The following is a 25,498-nucleotide window of genomic DNA, read 5'->3' on the forward strand; positions in this document are numbered from 1 at the left end:
AACTGCCTGTAATGGAGAGATGCCTCCAGCATTCGGTTCCGGTGTACTTGCTGTGCTGGTATTGCAATACCGTCTAACGTTGGCTGAAGGTACCTCGGCGGTCTTTTCGATGATATTCGTAACAATGTATCAAGACAATAATGAGGGTACTTTAGTGAACAGAAACTATAGAGTGACACTTCGCAGTATTAAAATCAGCTTTCGACTACGGTGGTTTGCTTCGCCAGTGCAATCACCAAAGGCTACGACAAGTTACAAATATCACGACCAGTTTTCGTTATAGACAAAAACATCGAACCTCGAGACTTAAGCCAATTCTGCCTCAAAGTTCTATGGACACGATCAAGGTAATGTATGGTTTACAAGATGAAGGTCCATTTCAATCGTGTAACCCTGATGAGAGAGGTCCAAAGGGTAACGTATTTCCTAGGTATAAAGACTACTAGCTTCTCAATTCATTTCTTTTTTCTCAACTCACACGCATGCATGGCTTTTGACAAATATCTTCTCAGCAAGCCGCCACCAGCAACGGCAACACGAATCACGATCGGGCGCGACTCCATATCAATCACTACACTACCCCGTTAGCGACAGAATGCAAAAGTGCGAATACCGAAGGTCTTGAGGAGCTCCAAGCGAGAAACCCCCTTGCATCATTCTCCAGCAACCAAGGAACTTCGCCAAAAAGATGGAGGTTTCTTACCCTTCCGTATTCTTTGATAAACAAGGAATATGGTGGCGGAAGCAAGCCGACAATCGTCCCGTGAGTTACACTGATGGAATCGATGGGCATGACTTCCACTTCATCAATGGCAGTATGCGTTTCGAAAAAGAGAATGAACGCCTATCCGCACCATCCTTGGCAAAGCATCTTCTATACATTACCAAGAAAGGGAAGAATCTGAAGGCGAAACAGAATCAACAACGTCGCAAGAAAGAATTTACGGATCTGCCCCTCGAGATTCAAGATATCATCTTTGAATTAGCAACTTCACTGCTCTTCATCTCTTCCACAGGTTGCTTTCCAGCGACATATCTCTGGCATGTAGGATACTACCCCCGCTGGGGAAACGAACTTTCCTTTTTGGAAGAGAGCGAGGTGTCTGATCCCCGCCGCATCATCTGCGATAAGATATCCAAAGCCTGTCCACTTACATACGTCAATCGCCGAGCGAATTTGAGCGTCCTTAGAAGGCTGTACAGACTATTCGAGGCCCGAAGTCAACAGTGCCGAGAGGAAGAGGGAGGAGCCTTCGATTGGATGTTGGAACAACTTAATGTTACCGCAAGATTCAACGCAGATCTAGCGATTGAATCGTCCTTGAGGACAGTCCTACCAGAGTTTGGACGGCCTGCGAGGTGCGGAATCGCACTCTTCCCGTTCACATGGGCCTTCGATCATGCAGTAACTGCTGTGAAATATGTGGCCGGCAAGGGGGTTTTCATGTCGCCCGATCTTTGTTCCAAAGTCAATCGAATTCATTTGGAATAGAATCTTGAAAACGATGAAAGTTTGGGGATGCCGACTGGGTTACTTGTTGAGATCTTGGAGGAGCTTGATAGGGTGGAGAACATCACAATCTCGCTGCGGCCATGCGTGAGCCCTCGCGACCGTGAGAGTGACAAGCGTGTCACCCAGGAATTGCTGGCTCGACGCATCAGAACTATATCTCTCAAGGATGGCACATATATCAAAGTTGGATGAATCATGTCGCGACGCGTAAGTTTCAATGAAGAATAATAGACACGGAACAAACAAGTTTCAAGGACTTGGTGGATGCCCTCACCAATTAGTGTTTATCGACAACATGGAAGGCTTAGATGAATCCAGGTACATAAATGGAAGCGAAAAATGACAGAGTGACAAAATGGTATCATCGTATAAGAATAGCGCAATTTACCTGCAATCGTTTTAATCTGGACTTCTTCCAACGGCTGGCGAGTGATACGTCTTCGAGCTGCGCAATCGGCAATAGTTACTGCGGGTAACAAAAAACGACCTACTGTTTTCAAGTTCCATTCTCTTTTAAAACTTTTCTCTCCTTGCGAATGATTTTGCAAGTAAAAGGATACTATGTAGACGAGACCAGCAATGGGAAGAGATACCAGGACAACCAAACAAATTTTGGAAGAAGCTCATCACGACCTCGAAATTCCACACAGGCTAGCGAAACGGCTAGAACTTGCCAACGGCGCTCTCAGACACGTGCAGCACTTCAGCAGCCAGTGCGGGGAAACGCTTTCCTCAGCAGTAGCTTCTCATGCATCGTCTAGGACCAGAACAGCTAAGCGGAATCACGACGAAACGATGGCTTCAAGCCCCGGCTGTGGCTCAACTGTTAGCGGCAATGCGGCAACCTGTGGGGAAAACACCACGTCTTTCTATCTACGAGCTTCTCCCGGGCCCTCATCACTTCGAACATCTCATCTTCAGAACGCGAGAATGCGCCTGTTCCATGTTCAGAAACAGGGATCAATCCTTGTCTTCTCGTGATGACTCAGCGTTCTGGACCTCCTGCAGGCCGCCGCACAGTGACATCCCGCCAGCAAGACTGATGTCATGCTCCGCGCAGTGCGGGGCGCCAATCGACGCAGCTTTCCCCCACGAAACCCTGCTCGACACCAGCTTCCAGTCGCGACAACTGACGTCACCTCGGTCGGGAAAGCAAGAAATCTTTCATTCGGCCGGCGAATGTAGAGAGAAAGGACGTCAACGGGCGCTGGGGCCGCGTGACGGGAGACATCATACCACGTAACGTCTGCCCGTTGCCTTTGCCCATTGCCTTTCTCCCCCATTTGAAGTAGCTGGTGCCCCCTCTTTCGTTGCATCCGGGAATGTGAGCCTGTTCTTTTTTGGTACCACCTGCTCCATCTACAACATAGCGAACGCATTCATCGACGAACAAGCGATTTGAACGTAATTCCCACACTACAATATAGCGACCGAGAACATTAGAAACAACGCCAACATGCCTTCCGTCCTCGGTCTCACCACAGACCCCTCCCCTCACGGCCCGGGTGCGGAGGAGCGTCAGAAGAAGAAGAAGCCTCAGCTTGCGGGCGGCCAGGAAACCGAAGGCAAGCAACTAGCCCGGCGCCCGCGCAAGGAGTCGGCCTCGCAATCCCCTCCGCGTGAGAACGGCGAGGAGAAGAAGAAGAAGAAGGAAAAGAAGGAGAAGAGGGAGAAGCCCAAGCCCAAGCCGCGCCGCGAGTATGACACCGACGACGAGTCGGAGGACGAGGGACCCCTCAACACCATCGCAAAGCGCAACCACGCCAAGGCCATCGAGATGGAGACGCTTCTCTGGGGTGCGCTGTGCCACAAGCCCAAGAGCGCACTGAAGTACATCGGCAAGGGCGCCATCATGTGCAACCCGCTGCTGTTTGGCGATCCTGAGGTGTACACTGAGAGCTCGGAGCCGACGTTGAAGGAGGTGCTGAAGGAGAGCGACCGGTACCTGAGCTACAAGATGCACAAGCCGCACGTTGTTGAGATCGGATTGATGTCGATGGCCATCTGCTATGACATCACACTATTCCGTCAGGCCGATGACGGCACGCTTGAGGCGGAGGAAGCGACTGTGTCAACCAGCTGGAGACAATGCGCCAGCGGTGACTGGGAGATGACAAGCTCCATGGCCGGATGGCAGGATTAGATGCACGACGTTTGTATCATGATGGGTGTATTATTCTTTCGTATGGCGTCGATAACTGGTGTTTTCCTTGATGAGTCTGCGATGTATGTAATGTACTACAGCCTGCATGAATTTGACTTAAAGCCTTTAATCCCAATGCTCCATTGCGGTGTCTCCGTGCCGCGACCGACCCCATCATATGTCTATAATTAGTTCAGGCTTTCGACCCAACGGCATCTTTCACCATGTCGCCAAATCCGACCATGCACACTGTCGCCCAGGCAGCAACTCCAATCCGAGGTACAACACCCCTAAAGAATCCAGCCAATCCATTTGTTGCCCAGATATGCTTCGCAGTGGAAGCCATCGTGAGCTGTTGCGGACGGGAGGGGTCTGCCTTCAGCGACTGCATCTCAACCCGCACAACCTAAATCATGAACGATGATTAGTATCAACATCGACACTGGAAATAGGAAGATTTTACCTCGAATGGCTGATTCCAGCAGCTCAGCGCACCTCCGATGACGGATGCAACAATTTTCTCTGGGGGAGCTAGTTTCTCTTCCGGCGACTTGCCCCGGAACGACTTGATCTGGCCCTCTGCTACTCTCGAAATGCCGATTCTTGAAGACCAGCCCGTAATTTGACGAAGGGCCACTGCGTTGACACCTCGATTTACACCCCGGATACGCTTGGTGCGTAGGATCTGGAGGAACACTTCCATGGTTCCTGGCGTTCTGCCGGCTGTAACTGGAGTTTTTTGCCTTGTGACCTCGACGGTCTTCATACATGTTGTTACACCTTGTTTTTCGTGTCAGTTGTGAGCTTGAAGCATGATCTCACGGTAGTCATACCCATGGTAAGGTATGCTTGAGATGCACCACCAATAATGCCGCCCAACACACCAGCGATCTCGGTTCCCAGGCCAGATCTCTTAGCGTAGTACTCAACCTCTGTAGAGGTTAGGACCAAGATTGCCCCTTTCGTTGAGGCCTCTAACCAAGCCTGTAGTAAAAGTCAATACGATAAGCCTGAGAGAGAGAATATCTCTGATGATTTACTGACCCATGGTATGAGACCCTGATAGAATCCTCGAACCCCAGCACGAGCCCAGGTTTTGCGTACAGCGTCACCAAGAGTATCGGTCCTATTAGCACTGGCCTGAACAAAGAAACAAGGCAGTCTAGTAAGTATGTGGTCCTCATAGTGAGCTCGGCTTGCATTGCCTTACGTGGGTCTTGATGACTTCCATGGGCTGCCCCAGAGTGGTGACTGTAGTCGATGTTAGGACATGTGATTGGACGGGCGTGGAAGACGCAGGTTCCTTTTATAACGGCCAACATACCCTGGATAACGTTCTTACACGCGCCGACCATTAGATTCCGCCATGGGGTCTTGCGTTTCTCGACCGCCCCGAATGTTGGTGCATACGCTGCTGACGTTGAAGTTGCCATCTTGCGATCTTTGGTTGGCAATACCGCGGAATAGAAGTCAGCTTGGAAGATTGCTGGTTAAGAGAAATGAAGAGATTCAATTGTAGTTGTGATGGGTTAGTGTATTGATTGGTGATTGAGAGATCCTCTGTGAGGTAGACGGGATGCAGCAGTGTCATTAGTGCTATCGGATAGGGCCGATGTCTATTAATGTTGAGGCATCGGACACTTCCGATAGAGTCGGTACACAGCGCCCAACAACAGAACTTCGATCCCTCACTAACGCACTCACGAATACTGCAGCTATTGAAGCTCACATACCTGGGCTTGGAAATCTCGGGTCCGTCTGATCTTCCCTTGCTTTAACGGAGGTGTTGCTGATTGGGTCCTTGCATTTTTGGTGATCTATCATCTACCTTACATGTAGTCTTCAATTTCTACCCAAGACTCTGAACCTAATCTGACATAATAATCAATACATCTTATATCCCTTTTATCCCGAAAATTCGGGTCTCATCATTATCATCAAATTTTAACTTCGTTTCTTGAAGTCATCTTTGGGTACCCTCACAAGCCAGTACAATCCCGCTGCAGCAGCAATGTTGAAAACACAATACGCCCAGATAAACCCAAAGTCGCGCCACCGATTGTCGATGCTCATATTCATGCTGGACAAAAAGTCGTTCGTACCGGCCATACCGCAGTACTGGCAAGAAGTCGCATTCCCATCGACGACATAGCCGCCGTTGCTCTGGATGTACGACGACATGTAGTCGCCACACGTACTACCACCTGGAGCACTGAACTCCAGCAGTTCGTTGGAGCTGCAGGTGACTGGCGCGTCTGCGAGACTCACGCTGAGAAAGCCTTCGACGACGTAGGTCAGAGGGTTGACTCGGTACATGAATATCCAGAAGCCCGGGAGCTCGGTAGGCCCTGCGAGAACACCACAAAAGGCGAACATGAGGATGAAGATCAGGTTGAGAATACCACCGGCCACCTCAGCGCTTCCCAGACCTGAAATGAGGAGGTGGGCGAAGGTGCTTGAGAACAGGAAGAAGACCCAGCATATCAAGAACAGCGTAACCGCACGTAAATGCACCGAGTCCGTCCACTCTGCGTTGCGGTCGAGGCGCATCGGGAAGTACCAGAAAAGGAAAGAGAACACGGCCATGAGCGAGTTCCAGGCCATCTCAACAATGATGTTCGCCAAAATGAAGGCTTTCCATGAATATGCTTTCGCCGGCCGCTCGCGAGCCTCGTACATCGTTCGTTGATGGACGAAGGCGGGCATGATTTGTTGAACCAGTTGGTTGAACAGGAAGAGGAAGATGTAGACGCCAAACATCTGGTTCTTGAGACCCCGCTCGGTGTTCTCGTTACCCAGGAGCGTAAGGCCAATGAACAGTGCCTATTAATAATTGCATGGTCAGTATTGCGGCAGAAAAGAGCTTGGGAATCCGAACTTACCGAGCCAAATGTGACGACCGATTTCGAGAAGATGTAAGACGGGCTTCTCCAGTACTGCTGGAAGACCCTTGTCGTTACCTCTTGCACTTGTGTTCGGAAATCCGCCGCAAACTCAGCATACGCCGCAGAGTCATGAACATCAGCGGTGGCCTGGGTGCCTTTCTCGTATTGGCTGCCCGAAAGCCTCGCAAGTTCCTTCTGCACCGACTGGGATTCCTGACTCTCACGCCATACAGTCGGCCAGTCAATGTCGGTGTGGGCCTTTGGCGCTGCCCCAATCACCTCGAGCATGTACTCAGCTGGGTTCGATCCAGACTTGTAGGCTGGCGCTCCGTGACGGCTGAAGTAGTCGATCAAGACATGGGAGTTGCGGCCGATGTCGCCGAAATACACAGTACGCCCTCCCTTAGCCAGCAGTAGTAACCGGTCGAATCTCTGAAAAAGGGACGCTGATGGCTGATGAATTGTGCAGAGAATGGCTTGTCCGTTTTTCGTCAGTGTTTCCATCAAATCACAGATCGACCAGGATGTTTGACTATCCAAGCCAGACGTGGGTTCATCCAGAAAGAGAAGCAATTGAGGACGCGCAGCTAGTTCGACGCCAATGGTTAGGCGTTTACGTTGCTCAACGTTGAGCCCTTCGCCCAGGTCACCGATAACGGCGTCGGCATATTCCTGCATTCCCAAAAGATCGATGACGGTATCGACATAGGCCAGTCTCTCCTCCCGACTGTACTGCTGAGGTTGTCGCAAAACAGCGCTGAAGCTCAAGGCTTCTCGAACGGTTGCGGTGTGGAGGTGGAGATCCTGCTGGGTCACATAGCCCGTCTTGCGCTGAAAGGAAGAATCTCGTAGATGACCGTCAACGAGCATCTGACCGCTCACAACTCCCATGGTCACGCGGCTGGCGAGTACGTCAAGAAGACTGGTCTTACCAGCACCCGAAACACCCTGTCAATCGAAACGTTAGCATTGACCCGAGGTAAAGAAAGGGTGGGTTCGCAACTTACCATGAGGGCAGTCAAAGTGCCTGGCTTGACCCATCCGTCGACGTGCTGCAAAATCTTTCGAGTCTCGCTCTTGACCTGTACCTCGTAACACACATCCTGCCAATGGAAAACCGAAGTCTGCTTCGCGATGTCCGGGCTGTCGCTATCACTCTGGTGCCGAGTTGTCGACGACGAGTGGCTGATACCGGTGTTCTCCACGTCCTTCGTGGCCCGCTTCACCTTTTTCAGGGCGTTGCGGGTGAAAACAAGGACTTCGCCCCTAGATCTCTCAGACGAAACCCACTCAACGGCGAAAAGATAAAGCACCATGAAGAAGATCGTGAGGGCCATTAAGATGCCAAAGTTCCTCCATCTATGGCTCGGGTCAAAGTCGTACACGACGCGAAGATGTTCCTCGCCGCTGACGAAGTCAGCACCAGGCGCGGCACCGCCAATGTCACACACTCGCTCGCTGGGCTGCACTGAAGAATCAGTGTAGCCTGCGCCTGAGGGGATGAACTGCGCGCAGCTGAAGTTACGCCCGACGAACTCGTTCAGTGCAAGACTTTCCTGGGCGTAAAACACTGGGTTGACCCAGCGTAGCCAACCAATCCAATCGTGAAGGTATCCCTGAGGGATGGCAAAACCGCTGAAGAGCATCAGGGCCAGCAGAGTGATGGATGAAGGTGCCAATGCTTGCGCGATCGTCTTGGTGACCGAGCCGAGGAAGCGGAAGATCATGGACATGGAAACCGTAATGCTGAAGGAGAACAGTAAAAAGAAAAAGAAGGGACCCGCATCTTCGCGTCGGAGGTTGGTCATGAAGTAGATCGGGATGTTGATGAAGAGCGAGTTTAACAGCTTGTAGGGTAGGTCGACAAGCATGGCGGCTACGGCTTCGCTGCTCGGGTGATAGAGGGCGTATCGCGCATGCTTCTCTATGATCTTGCGCTTGCCGTAGAGGGTCAGGATTTCCAAGATGCTACCCATCGCGTTGATGAGGATGGTGTAGAAGATGAGGAGCATGCGGTTGTACAGAGTCGACGAGTCGGGTTTCAAGTTGTAAAAGATGCTGGAAATAATGAGCGATTCGAAGAAGTTGGTCGAAAGCATGGTGATCGTCATCCAAGGCTCGCTGATCAAGAGTTTGAAACTGCGCCAGAGATTGAGGTTGACCTGTTGAAAAAACGACAGGGTGAACGGCGAAGACGGACGGGTCTGCTTGGATTGATGCGCTCGTCGTGTAGCCAGAAATTTGGCATGAGTGTCGCCTCCCAGGGGAAATTCGCATTCGAAGCGGTCGATCTCATTGAGGAGCAGCTGGCAATCTCGACTCTCCTTCCAAGCTTGCGCAAACTCATCAGGGCTCCGTGGCGGCGGCTTTCCACTCCAGTCCGGGTGGATCACTCTCTCCGCAGAACTGGTCATGGAGGTCAGGAAATCGGCTGTTGTCTTCTGCTCAGGGCACTGGAACCCAAGACCTTCGAAGTAGGCTTTTGCCTCTGTCGCCTTCCCAAAGTAGATCTGTCGGCCCTCGTAGAGGACTACGACCTTGTCGAAAAGCTGCATCCACAGTTAGCACATGAAAGTAACTCTGATGTCAGTCTTTTTGGGGTCTGGATTCAACACACATCGTAGGCCTCCTGAGGCGCCTGATAAATAGCCACGCATGAACTGCAGCGGAAGATGTCTGCCTGCATGCGGAGAGTTCGGCAAAACTCGATCGCGTTCGCGGAATCAAGTCCTCTTGTGCTGTTGTCCCAGCACTGGAGCGGGGCATAGCTCAAGACTGCCTCAGCGATAGACACTCGCTTGCGTTCACCACCACTGACGCCTCTCACGAAGTCATCTCCAACTCTGGTGTTTTTGGTATGAGAGATACCAAGCATTGCCATCACAACATCCCGCAGGTGCTCCGCGTACTGGTGCTTGGAGATACCATCAGGAAGGTCCATGTTCTGGGGGCATCGTGCCCTGGCAGCGAAGTAGAGAGTCTCTCCGACTGTCAGATAGGGGAAGTGGTAGTCAAATTCGGCAGTGTAGATCGCTTCTCCCCGAAAGCTCGTCCGCATATCTTCTGGTGAAATGCCTTCGTAGTTGAGAGTCGCTCCATCGGCGATATAAAAGCCATGGGTATCGCCAGTAATGGTCTTGAGGAGCGTGGTGCAGCCAGATCCTGGGGGCCCTAGCACAGCGAGCATCTCACCGCTCTGGACAACGCCTTCCAAACCGTGAAGGATATCGATACGCTGTTGTCTCTTCGACGGCGAGAATAGCGATGCTGCTTGGAGAACGAAGTTGCCAACAGTCTTCTGGTAGTCCATCGTGGTGCCCAAGCCATACACTTGAAGATCTTTGAAGGCCAGGCCAGCCTTGTTTGGCGCGTTGCCAAGCAGTGCTTGAGTCTGAATTCTGTAGAACTCCGCGGCCCATTTTTGAGCGTCAAATTCATCGCTGTTGGGATTGAGTGTCTTGTCGGAAGGCTCAGGAAACAAGGAGTGGCCCTGGTCACCAGGGCGAGATGCGCTTGTCAAGCGCCTGGCTAGATCGTTGATCTCCTCGCCGACTGAAATCTCGGCATCTGACTGGCCAGACGGGATGGCGTCGGCATCCAGGTTGTATTGTTGACCACCGGTCTTGTGAACGTCATGTTCAAAGAAGCCCGTTGATGGCATTGCGAAAACAAGCCTTCGGGCGCCTGTGTAGTTGAACCGTGCTTATGCGATAGCTGATTGGGGGGCGGTCGTGAGATGATTAGGGTAACAAGAGACAACTAAGAGTGAGGAAAGATGTGATAAGATCGACTGAAAGGGTGTATCTGCAGGTGATAAAATGATACCCAACGTAAGTCTTTGTAAACCAAAAGATCAAACCAAAACCTGAACCTCTATGCCCGACTATAAGAGAAAACAAGCAGACTACGAAGCCTTCAAGTATTCCATCTAATACGAAATGTCCTTGGCGATGGGGTCCCGGATGATCCAGCGGTCAGCTTCACCGCGTGTGAATGACTCGAAGGCCACAAAGTCAAAGATTCGAAATGAACCCCTACATGATGAAGTTTTCACGGAAAGTGCGAAGTTCCTTGGCTGGCCGATCCGGCGTCGCCCCCGGCATGGAGAAACAGCGGGACGAGAGGGCAAGCCGCACTTTCGGAGAGTGCGAAGTGCCGGATAAGTGGGGGCTTTTTGGCATTCGCAACTGTTGTTCAATGGGAATCGAGCAAACCACCCCGCCGAGAGGTGCGCTTTGCAGATGGAGCTCCTAATGGGGCAATGGTGGATGTCAGCTGGGAGCAGCTAACGATCCGTGTTTTCCAAGTCTCGGGAACGTGGGCCACTAGCTGCGGATGAGAAGCTTCTCATTCGTCAATCGGCGAGAATGACTCTGAATCCAGATCTCTTTGTGGAGAAAGCTGTGCCCTCGGCGGCGTGGACTCGACAAACGACGTGATCCATCAGTGTCAGGTTGGCGTCTTCTTGGGACTTTCCATCTTTTCCATCTCTCAATATCGACCGCTTTCATCCCGCAGTACTCACCAACCGTTCTTCCGATCCCTGAATCATCTGCTGCCCCCGCGCATTGGCTGTCACCCAGGACGTTCGCACTCTGCCTGCATGTTCCGAGTTTTTGACTCTCCATGGAATGGATCGGCCAGGGGTTGTTGTCGTGAATGGCCTGTCGGTAAGCTTCCATTTCACACCCATCTCGTTCCGCCTCCAAGGCCATATTTCCGAGACCTACATAACGTTATGCTGGGATCGGATGACAGATTGCCGGGAATTTGGCTGATGAATCACAAACCAGTGTTCAAATTGCAGAAGCAAGAAGGTATGTGCTGACCAACAAGACTCCATGTGAGTATGTTGACTAATACCAGTCAAGGTCAGGTGCAGCCGAGACACCCCAACATGCGAACGATGCAACAGTCAAGGCCTCTCGTGCCACTATCCACAGCGACGGACTAGAAAGAGTATTAGAAAAGAGATACCACGGCATCAAAGGTTTGGCTCCGTTTCACATCATTTATCAATATGAAAAGCTTACCAGCTTCTATCCATGTAAAAGTTCTGAAAGTGAGACTCTGTCTTTGATTCTCGAGCGGCTGCAACGCATTGAGGGCAAATATTCGTCCAAGCCCTCGTCTCCTATTGCAGGCTCCTCGTCGCAACGGCAGAAGTCTACTTGCAGTGCGACCGATGATGTCTCTGAGACGCCATATTCCACTCCAAGTCCGTCTGGGGATCCTTCCCCAATCCCATCTGTTGAAGACAGCATCGGGCTCTTGCATTTGAGAACAAAGCCATCCGAGGGCATTTCTCCGGGATCTCCCCCACTCGATGTGGCCTACACTCTCAGCGACACCTTCGATCGGGTCCGAGATCTGAGGTTGAAGCGCACTGTTGGGTTGCAAGCAATCACCACAGAGGGTGTTCTCATCCCACCGGAACTTGCAAGGACTTGGATCCACAGTGAGAATCTCCCGCAGCCGCAGGCACGATTATTTCTTACTAATGACTGATTCCTTGGCCCAGACTACTTCACTTACACGCCCACGGAAACGTTCCTCAGTCTGGTTGACAGGAAAATGATTGAAATGATACCCGACATGCTGACCATGAAGCATGTCACCCTCGACCCTTGCATTCTTATTGTGTACTACGTCATCCTTTGGCGTGGATGCTACATTCTCAACACTAGATCCTTCCATAGTCCCGATCGAAAGTACGCGAGACAGCTTTACCTATGCTGTTTGCGTGCTATCCCAACATGGCAGCAGGAAGCGACCGGGTCAATAACTGACTTCATTGCTGCCATCTTCATGGTGAGCCAAAGCCAATCATTACCAAAATCTGTCTATATGCTGACAGGTTGCTCTAAGACTGGAGTTGCGACGGAAATGTTCGACTTTGACTCAAGTTTGGAGATGCACCAGCTAGCTTGCGACTATGCCAAAGGCCTTCACCTGCACAGTCTTGATGGCTACGATTACTTCGCAGTAACTGAACCCGGTTCCACGAGAACCGATGGCGACCGCCGAGGCATGTGGGAGCTTATCCAAACAGATCTGTTCTATCACTTGATTTACAACAAACCGGCAAAGCTGTTCCGCAGTCTTGACAGCTGGCAGGTTAACTTGCCGTGGCTCTCGCTCGACTCGACTCCGAACAACGATGCGCCAGTGCCAACCATTGCGTTTCTCGTCCGCAGCCGACTCACCTTCGTTCTGATCCATTTTTTTCAGATGATCAAAACGCTTGATAACGAATCTGAAGCTGTAAATTCTATTGAGCCTCTTTGTCACGAGATCGAGTCGCTGCTCGAAGAATGGAGGATTGTGAGTTTTAACTTATGACCTTGTTCAAAATATGTCACGGAGTGCTCGGGGATCGCTAATAATAGGCAGGAGGATTGGGTTCAACGATCTGCGCACGAAAATGATATGATCAACTTGTGGATTCTTGGGGATCTACTGCTCAATGGCTATACATGCATCATCTTCATGCTTAGAAAGGCGACGCTCCTCAAGACCAACTCGCCTAACCCCATCTCCTCAGATGACAACATCCCAAAGACACACCTATCGACTAGAATATCACGTCGGATCCTGGAGTTAACCTATCTCATGCTGCATGTTTGGAGGTTTCCTGCAGCTGAGGCTATCTCATACATCTTGGGCGCTTACCGGGCTCATATTGCATATGCCCACATCGCTAGCAACATGATCAACGCTCCGGGTCTCGAGGAGAATGCGACTGCTGATCTGGACTTGCTAGACCGCGTTGCCCAGAGTATCGAGACAGCGGCTCAGGAGGAGTGCGATTTCGCACCTTTGGTCAGGGTCATGAAGAAGATCAATGCAGAAGTCCGAGAGCGTGTCACCGGCGTCGATGGTGATTAGGCCGGACCAGGATAATTACATGGACCAAGGAGTGGCTTCACATGCACGCAATACGCCTGGAATATCAATGATTTTGTTGGGTCATTTAATTGAGTGAAAGCATCGTCGCCTCGTAGTCATTATGTGCCTAGCTAGAGTGCAGAGCAGTTGGGTCATCTCCGGCTAGAGCCGACGGTCCTCCGCTTGCTTGAGGAGCATCGGAACGCTCCGATCAACCGCCCTCGCAGTCATATTCGCCCCCTGCAATGTTCAAAAACACCCCAAGACGAATTATTTGAAAAGAATTACCTGTCGCACGATTGGCGAATACAAACCGTGGTATTAGTCAGTCAATGCCGAGTCCAAGATGTACCTCCACGCATCCAGACCCTTGCCGCGCCTATCAAGAGGCTCACCCCACCAGCAGCATGTTAGTCTCAGAAGAGGCCTGGCATCAGTGAGCTCGACCAGCTCCAAAGCAAGACTGAGTCGATTTGAGACCGACCATACAATTGACTATGCCGACCTCACGCGTCGAATTGAGTCAAGTCGAAAGATGTAAGTCTGCATCCTAGATTCTTGAACATCGCGTTGACCCTTACCACAGACTTGGGCGACCCCTGACGTATTCAGAGAAGGTGCTTTTCGCTCATGCCGACAACATCGGCGACGAGCCCCTCCACCGTGGCAAGACGCAGCTGAAACTACGTTCTCGGCGAATCGCATGCCAAGATGCGACAGCTCAGATGGCAATCATCCAGTTCATGTCAGCTGGTCTCGACTCCACTGCCGTGCCTACGACTGTTCACTGCGACCATCTTATCGTCGGCAGGACAGGCCAGGATGAAGACCTTCCGCAAGCCCTGAGCACGCATAAGGAAGTTTATGACTTCTTGTCAAGTGCGTGTAAGAGGTACGGCATGGGCTTCTGGAAACCTGGCGCTGGAATCATCCATCAAACTGTTCTTGAGAACTATGCTTTCCCAGGAGGCATGATGGTCGGCACAGACTCACACACCCCCAATGCGGGCGGAATGGGGATGATTGCAATTGGCGTAGGCGGAGCCGACGCTGTGGACGTGATGGCTGGGCTGCCTTTCGAGTTGACTGCACCGCATATCATTGGGGTGAGGTTGACGGGACGGCTGTCGGGATGGGCTACACCCAAGGGTGAGTAAAAGTGCTTCAAAGCGACCTTATGCTTCCATGATTTCTGACCTAGCATCTAGATGTCATCAATAAGTTGGCGGGCATTCTTACTGTGAAAGGTGGAACTGGAGCTATTATCGAGTTCTTCGGCCCGGGAAGAGTCTTTGTCTGCTACTGACATGGCAACAATTTGCAACATGGGCGCTGAGACGGGAGCCACAACTTCGATTTTCCCATATTCCGAGGCGGTGAGATCGTATTTGCAAGCGACCCACCGCCACGATATCGCTGATGCAGTTCGCTTCGTATCTTCTGAATTGCGCGCGGATGAAGATGCCCAGTATGATAGAATCATCGACATCAACCTCTCTGAGCTGGAGCCCATCATCAACGGACCATTCACACCTGATCTGTCAACGCCAATTTCAAAGCTGTCAGATGCCGTGGACAAGGAAGGTTGGCCAAAGGACTTGACCGCAGGACTCATTGGTTCTTGCACGAATTCCTCGTTTCAAGACATGTCGAGGGCCGCGGAGCTGGCGAAACAGGCGATGGATGCCGGGCTTCAGCCGAAGATGCCACTCTTTGTGTCTCCCGGAATTGAGCAAACGAGGAAGACACCGCAGGAGAATGGGGTACTCCAGGTGTTTGAGGAGCTTGGAAGAAAGTTATTGACGAATGCTTGTGGGCCGTGTTGTGGTTCTTGGGATCGTCAGGATATGGAGAAGGCAAGCTGCTCAATGTTGGCTGGAGCTCAAGCGCATATGCTAACTCCGAAATCAGGGCGTCAAGAACTCTATTCTCACATCCTACAACCGCAACTTCACTGGCCGTCTTGACGGAAACCCAGCCACTCACATCTTCCTAGCCTCACCAGAAATGGTTATGGCGAAGATCTTCTCTGACGATCTGAGTTTCAACCCCACTTCGGACTCCATTGTTACCCCTTCAGGCTCTGAATTCAAGTTCACGCCTCCAGGTGGAGAAGCTTTGCCATCTCGTGGGTAGGCCAACACGGACTACGCCTACAGTCCTCCACCAACGACAGGCCGTGACGGAGTCGAACTGCAGATTGCGGAGACATCCAAGCGCCTCCAGAGACTGGCCCCGTTTGAGCCTTGGCACGGAAAGGACTTTGAAAATTGTGCTATTCTGATCAAGGTTCAGGGCAAATGCACAACAGACCATATCACGCCCGCTGGCCCGTGGTTCGCCTACCGTGGCCACCTTGGGAACATCTCAAACAACACCCTGATTGGAGCCGTGAATGCCGAAACGGGAAAGGTCAATCAAGTGAAGAACTGGTTGACCGGTGAAGAGGGTGACGTTCCTGGTACGGCGCGGGCTTATAAAGAGGCGTCGCAGCCCTGGGTCGTGATTGGTGACCATACCTACGGAGAAGGCTCATCCCGTGAGCATGCAGCATTGCAGCCTCGCTACCTCTGATGCGTGGCTATCATGGCCAAGAGCTTTGCGAGAAGCCACGAGACGAACCTGAAGAAGCAAGGACTGCTGGCGCTGAAGTTTGTGAAGGAAAGCGACTATGAACGGATCAGCTCTCCTGACCGCATTAGTATTGTAGGTATCAAGGATTTGCAACCAGGGAAGACCGTTGAGGTCAGGATTACGCCAACAACAGCAGGTCGAGAAAGGTTCAGCATCGAGCTGAGCCACACATTGACAGGCGAGCAGATTGAGTACTTCAGAGAAGGAAGTGCACTGAACCTGATGGCGAAGAGGAAATAGGAGAAAGATGCTTTACTATAAGGGATGTTTTTAGCCTCGTACCAATGATACCTCGCTGAACCTACCAGTAAGGTCGCCAGTGCTGTGTGACGTGGCCACCCCTGTAGCGATATCCTTGCCAAACCGACTATCAGGGTCACTGACCTTGTTGCCGCCTGCGTATATCTGTCAGGGTCCTTGTGTGGGATGAGTTGTTTATCCCCACGTACATAAGTTGTCTTTTCAGGCGCCGTGTTCCTATCTGGAAATTACTTTACGAGGCTCCCTTCAAAATTCCATAACTTCACTTCTAGGGCCTACCGAAGTCATCATAGTGGCTTTCCCGGGGATGTACACATTTGAAGATCGTAAAACCGATTCTTCTGACCTTCTCATGTCTATTGAGATGTCAATCCGACGAAGTTACGCTGTGATCTCAGCCAGAACAGCTTGACATGTCTATCAAACGACAAAAGTAATCTAATAAAACGGCCGCACGTGTACGGTATCTTTGGATAATGCCGACAACAAGGAAGCTATTTCATTGTTTCCCAAAAACATGGCAAGCTCGAGCGGTGCCATAAGCTTGGGGAGAAATACCACTTCGGCCTCCTCTAAACATTCGTTCTGTGCTTCCTTTAGTTTCAAATAGCTGTTACAACTGCCGTCGATGCTACAGCTAGCCTTGAAAAGCTCTTCGATACAACTTGCATGTTGATTTGCGACGGCGAGGTGTATAGGCTGGAAATATGCACCATCCGTTGACCAAGAATTCAACGCGGCAGGTTTCGGACCATTTAGTAGCTTTGCAACACAGTCCGAGAATCCATAAAGACATGCGAAATGAAGAGGAGTTAGTCCGATAGCAGTAGTCGTCGCGTCTGGGTCGGCGTTCAAGTCTAGCAGTATACCGAGAGCGTCAGGCTGGCCAGCCATGACAGCAGCATGCGCCGGAGTCCGACCGTGAGAGTCGGCCGTCTCAAGTGAAGCTCCCATATTGGTTATCCTCTCAATGATCTGCCTGCTTCCACCACAAGCCGCATGAAATAGCACGGTGCGACCAGCATTGTCTGCGGCATTGATATCAGCAGTCTCCAGTAGCTTGCCAATTTCTAACGCAGCAGTTTTCCCATTGGCAACAGCCCTGTGGATAGGCAGCTCACCACGGGAATTCACCCGAGTTTCTGCCATGCGCTTGATGACCAAGGCGTCTATGACCTTGCCCTTGGAGGTATTCGACATCCAATGTTTATCGCCCCACGACAGGTCTTGTGCATACGCGGCAAGCAAGTGCGAGAGGGTTTCCCCTGTTACAGTTGTTAAGTCCCACTCGCCACGCGACCGTCTAGACTTTTCCAAAAGATAGAGCACAACTGGAAAGTTCTCGGTCAAGATGGCTAGATGTATAGCCATCCATCCGCCTCTGGTCCGACTTCTGACGTCTGCCTTCAGGTTGATCAGCTTTTTGATGATCCGGAATTTATCTTGAGAAGTCCACTGAGCAGCGGCCCAGTGAATAGGTCGAAAGTCGTCGAATTCTTCCGCCTGACACTCAATCAGAGCTTTATTCTCAGCGGCCAAGGATTTGATCTTGGATAGATCCTTCTCATGTATAGCGCGAACCATATCTGCGTATGGTTTGTCATGGTTGATGACATCCAAGGTCAAATTTGCTGCAAAATCCCGACCTCGTTCCGCTGGTCTTGTTCTGACTCCGTCTGGGGACTGTGAAGGATTGGAAATTATTCGGCATAGGGTATCCTGATAGCAGCATTTGCGTGTTGCTGATGCGACCAGTTCGGCAATATCTGTCACAAAGCTCGCTTTTGTAATGGCAGCTTCCGCGTTCACGATCGCGTACCCGGTCCCATTTGTCAAAGTGGCGGGATTTGGCTGCTGCGTAAAGAAGACCTCCAATTGTACGAACCGTCTGCCACGTTGGTTTTGTTCCGTCGTATGGATGGTCAGAAGCCCTGCGTCTCCAGATTTGTCGCATACTTCTGTTCCAGACTCAACCCCAAGTTGCGGGTTCTTTAGATATACTTCTTTGAGCTGAGTGTCGATGTACGGGTGCTTCTTATACTGCACTTCCCATTGCTTTCCGATGCGTAACAGGCCAACAGAAAGATCAAACAGGGGCTTAAGTAGCTGACCTCCGAATCGCAGTATGACAATGGTTTGACCTGACTTGGGCTCACCAGTCCGCACGATGGACTGGGTCGTGCTGAATCGATCTGGCGGATACGCCTCCATGATCGAGATTGGAGAAGACACAACGTCGCTGTAATCGCCCTGTGCGTATGTTCTGATTTCAATTTCCGGCAGAATGTAGAATGGGGTTTGTTTAACGTAGATTGTGATGATTGCGCCCTTTCGCTGAAACCCATCCAGGTTGTTTTGCACAAATTGCACACCGTAAGGTACCATCCAAGGAATACGAGCAAATTGGTCGCCCATAGGCGCCTGAGAAATATACAAGGCGCTTGTTTTGCGACAGGTGTCGAAGGCGTGGAAACCGTGCAGTCCAGCACGGCAAAATATTCGTCTCCTTCGGGGACAATTGGGATGAGCTGCATACTTGTCCGGAGACCTTGACTTGTGATACTGGCTGGCACGCTCTCGTTCGATTCTAATGGTGGCATCGGGCGAACGTTATTCATCTCAAGGCGTGAGAATGACTCGGGGGAGCTAGCAAGTAGTCCGTGGAGATTGTCGATTGCCGAAGCGCCTTGGGGTTCTATTGCCCAAAGAAATATAGACTGGTCGTTTGTCTCTCTCAATATCTCTTGCTGAAGACGTATAAAGCCCTTGGAGCCTTCTCCATACAGTAGAGGCATGTTGACATCGAACAACCTAAGAAGACAGTAGGCGATGTCCTCCCTGCGCTTGGTTTCGCGCTTGGCAGCCCAGCGCATCTTGTCGGCTATACTGGCGTCGTGTAAGGCCATCCTGCCGGCGAGAATATCAAGGTCAATGCCAGTAATGTCAGACAAGATCCCACAAAATGCATAATTTCCAGCCTGTGTCGTGTGAGGACAATGATGCCTTTGGGGTGAGATTTGTTACTTACTGCTTTTGCATCAATGTAATACCAGTCAGAAGCATAGAATTCCACAACCCGGGGCGCGATGAGTTCTTGTAATGTCCAACCTCTGGTGAACCAACGGCTGCTCCTAAATGCGGACCTCGTTTCGTTCGCGTTTTGGGCTAAGCTAAAACTGACATCTGAAAGATACGCGAAGCATACTTTCGCTTGCTGATACCATCGGTACATCGAGTTAATAGACTCAGATAGTTCGGCGCTGCTGGCTTTGTTGATGCAGCATGTATCAACCCATAGGTATGTAAATCCCTGTCTTTTCGGCAAAATCGCTGCTCCCTTAATCTTTTGGAAACCACTGGAACTGAATAGACTGTTATCTCCGTGATCCAGCTGGATTTCATCAAGCCGAAGTGACGACGATTGTAGATCATTGAATTGCTCAAATGTCACCTCATCGGAACTCCAAGTGTGGGACAAAATAGCATAGCTATTGGGAGGGTCTCCCAGGAACTCCACAAGACGAAGAGACTCAAGATCGCTGGTGTCGATCAGCCACATCTTGAGCTTGTACAGTGACTGCGTTTTGACTACCAGTAACGACACAGGAGTGAGTAAAACCCATGGAGCACACAAGAGTCAAAACAGCGGATGAGAAAGAAGGACGACGTCCAAAAAGAGGGGAAACAGAGGTTGGTTGATTTGAGGCCTTAGGCTTTCATGAAGTAAGGGATGCAACTGCATGCTGACACAATATGTGCTACCCTGATCTAAACGCACTTTTCCTGGCCATTTGGAGCAGCCAATCGTTTGAGAAGCTGAACGAATGTGTGACTCCAACTATGTTTAGCGACTGACATTATTGGCTCGCCTGGTTCCTGCATAGTCTCATTTGTACGAGTCAACGCCAAAATAGTTCACTTCCAGAACACCCTTCCTTCCATGAGCCTGCGTGCGGTTCGATATACGGTCGCAGACTCCAGAGACCCATCCTTCCCATAATCCGCAGCTACATCCAGAGTCCCACTCGCGTGGAATATCCTCACATCACCGCCAGCCCCAGCGTTTGTCTTGACACACTCAGATACAACTGTGCCCTCTGCGGTGGCAGCTGCCGCTGCAGCCAGCGCAACAGTGACTGGAATGGCCTTGTGAGGCTGGTCGACCGACATCGCCCGCGCGACGAGGGTGTTGATCTTTCCATCCTTTGGTGGCGACACGATCGCGATTTTCGGCACGCTTCCAGGCACCTTTTCTTTGGTTTCGGCCAGACCCATCTTCACACCAGCGGTTCGGCGAATCTTGTCCAATGTCTGCAATAATGTTGGGTGATCCTCAATTCCCTGAGGAGTGATGGTTCCCTCTACATCAAGAGTCGCAGCCTGGACGAAGACGCAAGGATTACCAGCATCGATGCAAGTGACCTTCATACCCTCAACCTCATCTACCTTGGCCTCCGTGGGGAATAGCTTGCCAGTCCGTGACCCAGCCGGGTTGAGAAACTTAAGCTGCACCCTCGCCGCCGTGCCCGCGACGCCATCGATAGAAAAGTCACCATGGGCGGCGGCCTCCTTCCCATCAAGAGGGAAGATGGACTCAATAACTTTGCCCGTGTTGGTGTTGAAAACCCGAACGGTCGCCTCCGTCGCTCCGTCGGGCACTTCAACAAGACCGGAATCCACCGCGTATGGTCCTACAGCGGCACTCATGTTACCGCAGTTGCTGGAGTAGTCGACATTCGTATTCTTGATGCCGAGAGAGACAAATGTGTAGTCGACATCTGCATCGGGCCGATCGCTCTTTCTGATGACACAGACTTTGGACAGACTGGAAATGCCGCCGCCGAGACCGTCGAGTTGCCGGCCGTATGGGTCCGGGCTGCCGATGCTGCCGAGGAGAATGCGGTCCCACTCGGAGCGGTCGGCCGGAAGGTCCTCTTGGCGGAAGAAGATGGCCCGGGATGTGCCGCCGCGGTAGTAGGCTGCTGGCAAACTGCTCTGGGCGCGAGTTTGGCGCTTGGTGGATATTGAAGCCGCTGAAGAGAAGCGAACTGATGATGTGGTGAATTGTGCTAGCGGGCGGGCGCTTCGGCCGCTTAAAGCTCTGATTGAAGCCATTATGCCAGTGAAATTGGTTGTCAAAGATTGATTCACCAGAAGGCACTCACTGAGCATTAAGGGGATGAAATCCGGATGGAGTGCAACGCAGTAACCGAGACGGGTTTAGCCCGTGTTTCCGGTCTCCGAGTTTGGCTCTTCGGTTACATCCGATACCTCAATGCCGGGTTTGCGTGTAGGCGCCTTCAATGATTGCCGCGTTCATCGGTGTAATATTTCCAACCTCACTCATGAATGACTTGCTGCCCGTTGCCAATCTGAAAGAAGTGATGCTTTTGATGGCGAAACACATAGTCTCGACGAAATTGTGGTTTGAACAGGGGTGTTTCGCTACTCATAAAACTTCTGCGGGTTTCTCACCGTGACCTTCCCCCATGTCTCCTCGCTTCCGATCCAATTTCTGAGATTTCTTACAATCAGATCATTGTCGATTACTCGGAACTCCTCGATGGCATCTTTCCCTCGTTTCAAGCGATCCTTGCCTTCGCCGGTGTGTGGCCAGTCACTGCCCCAAATTAACCGATCAGGTACCCTCTCGGCCAAGGCCTTGATAACCGGCTCCATGTCGTCGTATCCGGACTCTGCACGGCTTGAGAGTCAATACAGCCCTGAGATTTTGATGATCACTTTTGAAGCTTCAGCCAGTCTGACCAGAGACCCGAACCCGGGCTGTTCGGTCGGATCAATCGCCTGCGTTCCACTGGTTGGCTCTAGCTTAGAGGAGCCCCGCAGTCCGCCTACATGGTCGGCGATGACCTCGACTGGAAGCTTTGATATCGTATCAAAAAGATCATCCCATATTGATGCAGCGCAAAAGAGTTGAATCTTCCAGTTAGGGAGGGCCTTGATCCTTGCGGCTGTTTCGATCACCACCCTGCGGAGAGCTTCAACATCGGTACTCTTTCCATCGGCCTGCATATTGATCCGGAGACCTCGAACGCCTAAATTGTGCATTGACCAAAGTTCTTCGTCGCTGATGCTTGCAATGTCGACGACAGCAATAGCTCGAGGAGACTGTGCCCCGTCATCGCGAAGCTTTCGGAGCAAACGCTGTAGAACAGTGTTATCGCTGCCATATGGCGATGGCTGAACCAACACAATGTTGAGCGCTTTGTCTTTTGTCAAACTTGAACTGAAGTCCAAAAGTTGCTGAAGGGTCGCTTGGGCCGGGGTGTAAGCCCGGGATGCTGCGAAGGGTCCGATTGCTGAGTCAAAGACATGAACATGCGTGTCCCAGCAGTCGGCCGAGAGACATGGCGGGGCCGATTTCGGTTTGGGTGGGCTTGAGAGAGTTAGGAATCAGCTCAGTGTTGGATCCGATAACTTACTTCATTGTGGCCTTACTAGCAAAAGCCCTACCTGGACTTGGTTTTTGCCTATTGAGGACAGAAAAGGCAGTTGATATTCTGGAATTCTTCTGAGGAGACGCAGCAGCCAACATGACGCGCAGGTACATCCCACACACTTGCTACAGACAGTGAGGTGCGAACGAGTAAAGCCCGTCATCAGCGGCGTTTTCCCGAAGGCAGCGAAGCCCCACTCTCTGCACGGGGTCTTCGGATCGATCCGACGGAGTGACCCCGAATTCTTTCACAGGCTCTTGTCCTTCTCAGACCGAAGACAGTATGCCCCGGAATGCGATCGCGACGAACTTCTCATGAATGGAAGAAACTAAGATTGAATTGAAGTGAGAGCGTTATAGTCTTTACCATCCATGGCTGAAGACACGACCGCCGACGGGGCCTCTCCATCTTCATCACCGGCTCAGGCCGACAATATCCCGACGCCAAGCTCCAACCCCCGGACACGCTCAACAACCCATCGGCGGGGGCTCAAACGTGGAGTCGCAGCGTGCGAGAGGTGTCGGAGAAGAAAACAAAAGGTAAGAAGGGCTCCGACTTCACCATCCCGAAGATGTCTAGCAACTGACAGGGGCTCATGCAAAGTGCGACGGACAACTTCCGATATGCGGGCAATGCTCGGCGGCAGGCACGCCATGCGTACCTTCGGAGCGTTTCCTTGTCCGTGTAGCCAATGTTGACTGCGAATGTGACCGGCTCCGAAGTCAAGTGGAGAATCTCACCGCGCAGCTGGAGGCGTTGATGGCTGCGGTTGCCAACGGAGATGTTGCAACGGACTCATTACACCCACCGACTGCGAATGACCTGGATACAGGTACCAGTCACCATGCATCACAGCAAGGGCACGGTTTAGAAGGAATACACACTCATCGTCTTCTACGTCCTACATTTTCAGGAACAGGGACATCAAGGACTGGAGAAGAGAGTCTTCTAAACAGCCCGTCCCGTCTGTGGGATGGTGTTTCGACCGGACGAACGCCGGAAGGTCCCGTATCTGTGATACACTCAAGCCTACAGGACAACAACTACTTGATTGAGGGCTTTTTCAGTCGTCGATGGCCTCAATTCCCTGCCCTACACAAACTCACATTTCTTGAGAAACACTATTTGCCCTTCTCCCAAGGCGAGGCAGTCGGTGACTTGTCCCTATTCCAAGTCAACATCGTCCTGGCGATCGCAGCATCGGAAAGAGCCCGCACAGATGAGCGATATAGGCAGTTGCAAGATGACTTCTTCCAGTCGGCCACCGCCAGCCTGGGAGGTGCGCTAGCAACGGATGACTTTGACAGCATTCAGTGTCTCTTGTTACTCTGCATTTATGGCAACAATGAGCCTCAGTCGGTCAACTTATGGCATGCGATAGGCTTAGCCCTACGGCTTGCTGTAGGCATGAATCTTCATCGCATCGAGACAATCACCTCCAAGGAACCTCTTGAAGCAGAAATGTGCAAGAGGCTTTTCTGGTGCGTCTACACCATGGATCGGGGCATCTCAATGTCTCTCGGCCTTCCCCTCGGGATCCAAGATGCAGATATTACTATGCCACTACCCTTATCTCTCTCCGATGACGTTCTCGCCAACCCATCTCAAGAAACACCGTTGAGATTCGGCCCCGATGTGAACGATTTGTCAACATTCCTTCACATCATCGAGCTCCGCCGCATCAATGCCGATATCTATAAGTCCCTGCACTCCGCCGGAGACACGAATCTTGAAGGGAGCAACATTGACGTTATCCGAGTTCAACACCATACCAGACTAAACCAATGGCTCATCTCGGCCCCTCGTTACTTGGTCCCAACATCCATGCACCAAACACCTGAATGGTTCCAAATCGCCTATCACCAAGCAATCATGAACCTGTACAGGCCATCGCATGCATCACCGGTCAGCACCATCGAAGCCCTGCGCCATTGCGCAGACTCGTCAATAAGCCTTATCAGTTGTTATGCGGCGCTCTACGCCAAAAACAAAGTCACGTACACATTCGTGGCCCTTACGTCACTGTTCATGGCGGGCGTTACCATGTTGTACTCACTCAGAGCCAGCGCTGCCTTGCGACAGGAGCTCACGCTTGACGTGGTAGAGTCCAACATTAGGTCGTGTACGACACTCCTTCGGGATATATCACATGGAGGAGCGGTCGTAGAGAGAAGCGTGGGGATTATTCAAAGACTGGGAAGGGCCACTTTGCCCTTCTTCGAGAGCAATCTTGACCCTGCTGATAACCAGGTTGACACGGAGTTTATGTCTTGGTTTGGTCTAAAAGGTCACCATCCAACAGATCATAGTTCGGCTCAGCCGACGCCAAGCGCTGATATTCCTTGGAACGATTTGTTCGAACATGGGTTTGATCTTGGAAATATCTACTATGGTGATGTTTTGATATAGCATGAAATATACAATCCTTTTAATGACCAATAATACCTTTCTCAATTCTACATCTATTTAACATCTGCATGTCCTCCAATTCCCAGCAACGATAAAGTGGGAGTTGACCAAAGCCTCTATCTTGCGAGCTGTGTCTTCGAATTTCGTGCCAAGCATTTATCGGAGCTGATCCGATGGCAACGTCCTTCCTAGAAACGAAGGACTATCTGCTTGTCCTTGGCATTCTAGGACGATCTCGTTGATAGGTGGACTGATTTGCGGGACAAGCCCGCAACCCTGGCTGATTCTTGGGCACATTCATCTGAGA

At 51.3% G+C, this 25,498-nt stretch overlaps 8 protein-coding genes across 8 annotated transcripts; 3 read left to right on the forward strand and 5 right to left on the reverse strand.

Annotated features, from left to right (window-relative positions):
• Positions 1–2,969: 2,969 nt before the first annotated feature.
• CGCA056_v010908 (uncharacterized protein) lies at positions 2,970–3,656 on the forward strand (the record flags this gene model as incomplete). The annotated part of the gene is made up of 1 exon (XM_037326155.1): positions 2,970–3,656. The coding sequence occupies one exon, from the start codon at positions 2,970–2,972 to the stop codon at positions 3,654–3,656; it is 687 nt and encodes a 228-aa protein (XP_037175249.1).
• A 193-nt stretch (positions 3,657–3,849) lies between these two features.
• On the reverse strand, positions 3,850–5,089 carry YHM2-0 (Citrate/oxoglutarate carrier protein; the record flags this gene model as incomplete). The annotated part of the gene is made up of 6 exons (XM_037326156.1): positions 3,850–4,062; positions 4,120–4,436; positions 4,490–4,640; positions 4,701–4,796; positions 4,867–4,907; positions 4,981–5,089. The coding sequence occupies 6 exons, from the start codon at positions 5,087–5,089 to the stop codon at positions 3,850–3,852; spliced, it is 927 nt and encodes a 308-aa protein (XP_037175248.1).
• A 511-nt stretch (positions 5,090–5,600) lies between these two features.
• On the reverse strand, positions 5,601–10,202 carry ZRA1-0 (ZEB2-regulated ABC transporter 1; the record flags this gene model as incomplete). Its single annotated transcript, XM_037326157.1, has 4 exons — positions 5,601–6,479; positions 6,539–7,489; positions 7,549–9,090; positions 9,159–10,202. 4 exons carry the CDS (start codon positions 10,200–10,202, stop codon positions 5,601–5,603), a joined length of 4,416 nt encoding a protein of 1,471 aa, XP_037175916.1.
• Positions 10,203–11,279: 1,077 nt separating this feature from the next.
• On the forward strand, positions 11,280–13,429 carry CGCA056_v010911 (uncharacterized protein; the record flags this gene model as incomplete). Its single annotated transcript, XM_037326158.1, has 5 exons — positions 11,280–11,358; positions 11,418–11,999; positions 12,063–12,352; positions 12,410–12,865; positions 12,935–13,429. The coding sequence occupies 5 exons, from the start codon at positions 11,280–11,282 to the stop codon at positions 13,427–13,429; spliced, it is 1,902 nt and encodes a 633-aa protein (XP_037174929.1).
• Positions 13,430–13,775: 346 nt separating this feature from the next.
• Positions 13,776–16,003, forward strand: CGCA056_v010912 (Aconitate hydratase; the record flags this gene model as incomplete). The annotated part of the gene is made up of 5 exons (XM_037326159.1): positions 13,776–13,966; positions 14,016–14,578; positions 14,855–15,192; positions 15,341–15,557; positions 15,606–16,003. The coding sequence occupies 5 exons, from the start codon at positions 13,776–13,778 to the stop codon at positions 16,001–16,003; spliced, it is 1,707 nt and encodes a 568-aa protein (XP_037175917.1).
• A 759-nt stretch (positions 16,004–16,762) lies between these two features.
• Positions 16,763–18,535, reverse strand: CGCA056_v010913 (Serine/threonine-protein phosphatase 6 regulatory ankyrin repeat subunit C; the record flags this gene model as incomplete). The annotated part of the gene is made up of 1 exon (XM_037326160.1): positions 16,763–18,535. The coding sequence occupies one exon, from the start codon at positions 18,533–18,535 to the stop codon at positions 16,763–16,765; it is 1,773 nt and encodes a 590-aa protein (XP_037175918.1).
• A 954-nt stretch (positions 18,536–19,489) lies between these two features.
• CGCA056_v010914 (uncharacterized protein) lies at positions 19,490–19,810 on the reverse strand (the record flags this gene model as incomplete). Its single annotated transcript, XM_037326161.1, has 2 exons — positions 19,490–19,730; positions 19,776–19,810. 2 exons carry the CDS (start codon positions 19,808–19,810, stop codon positions 19,490–19,492), a joined length of 276 nt encoding a protein of 91 aa, XP_037175919.1.
• A 429-nt stretch (positions 19,811–20,239) lies between these two features.
• On the reverse strand, positions 20,240–21,439 carry mii-0 (3-methylitaconate isomerase; the record flags this gene model as incomplete). The annotated part of the gene is made up of 1 exon (XM_037326162.1): positions 20,240–21,439. One exon carries the CDS (start codon positions 21,437–21,439, stop codon positions 20,240–20,242), a length of 1,200 nt encoding a protein of 399 aa, XP_037175920.1.
• Positions 21,440–25,498: the final 4,059 nt, after the last annotated feature.

Source organism: Colletotrichum aenigma (genome assembly GCF_013390185.1).
Source record: "Colletotrichum aenigma strain Cg56 chromosome Unknown KSG_Cg56_contig07, whole genome shotgun sequence".
Lineage (NCBI taxonomy): Eukaryota > Fungi > Ascomycota > Sordariomycetes > Glomerellales > Glomerellaceae > Colletotrichum > Colletotrichum aenigma.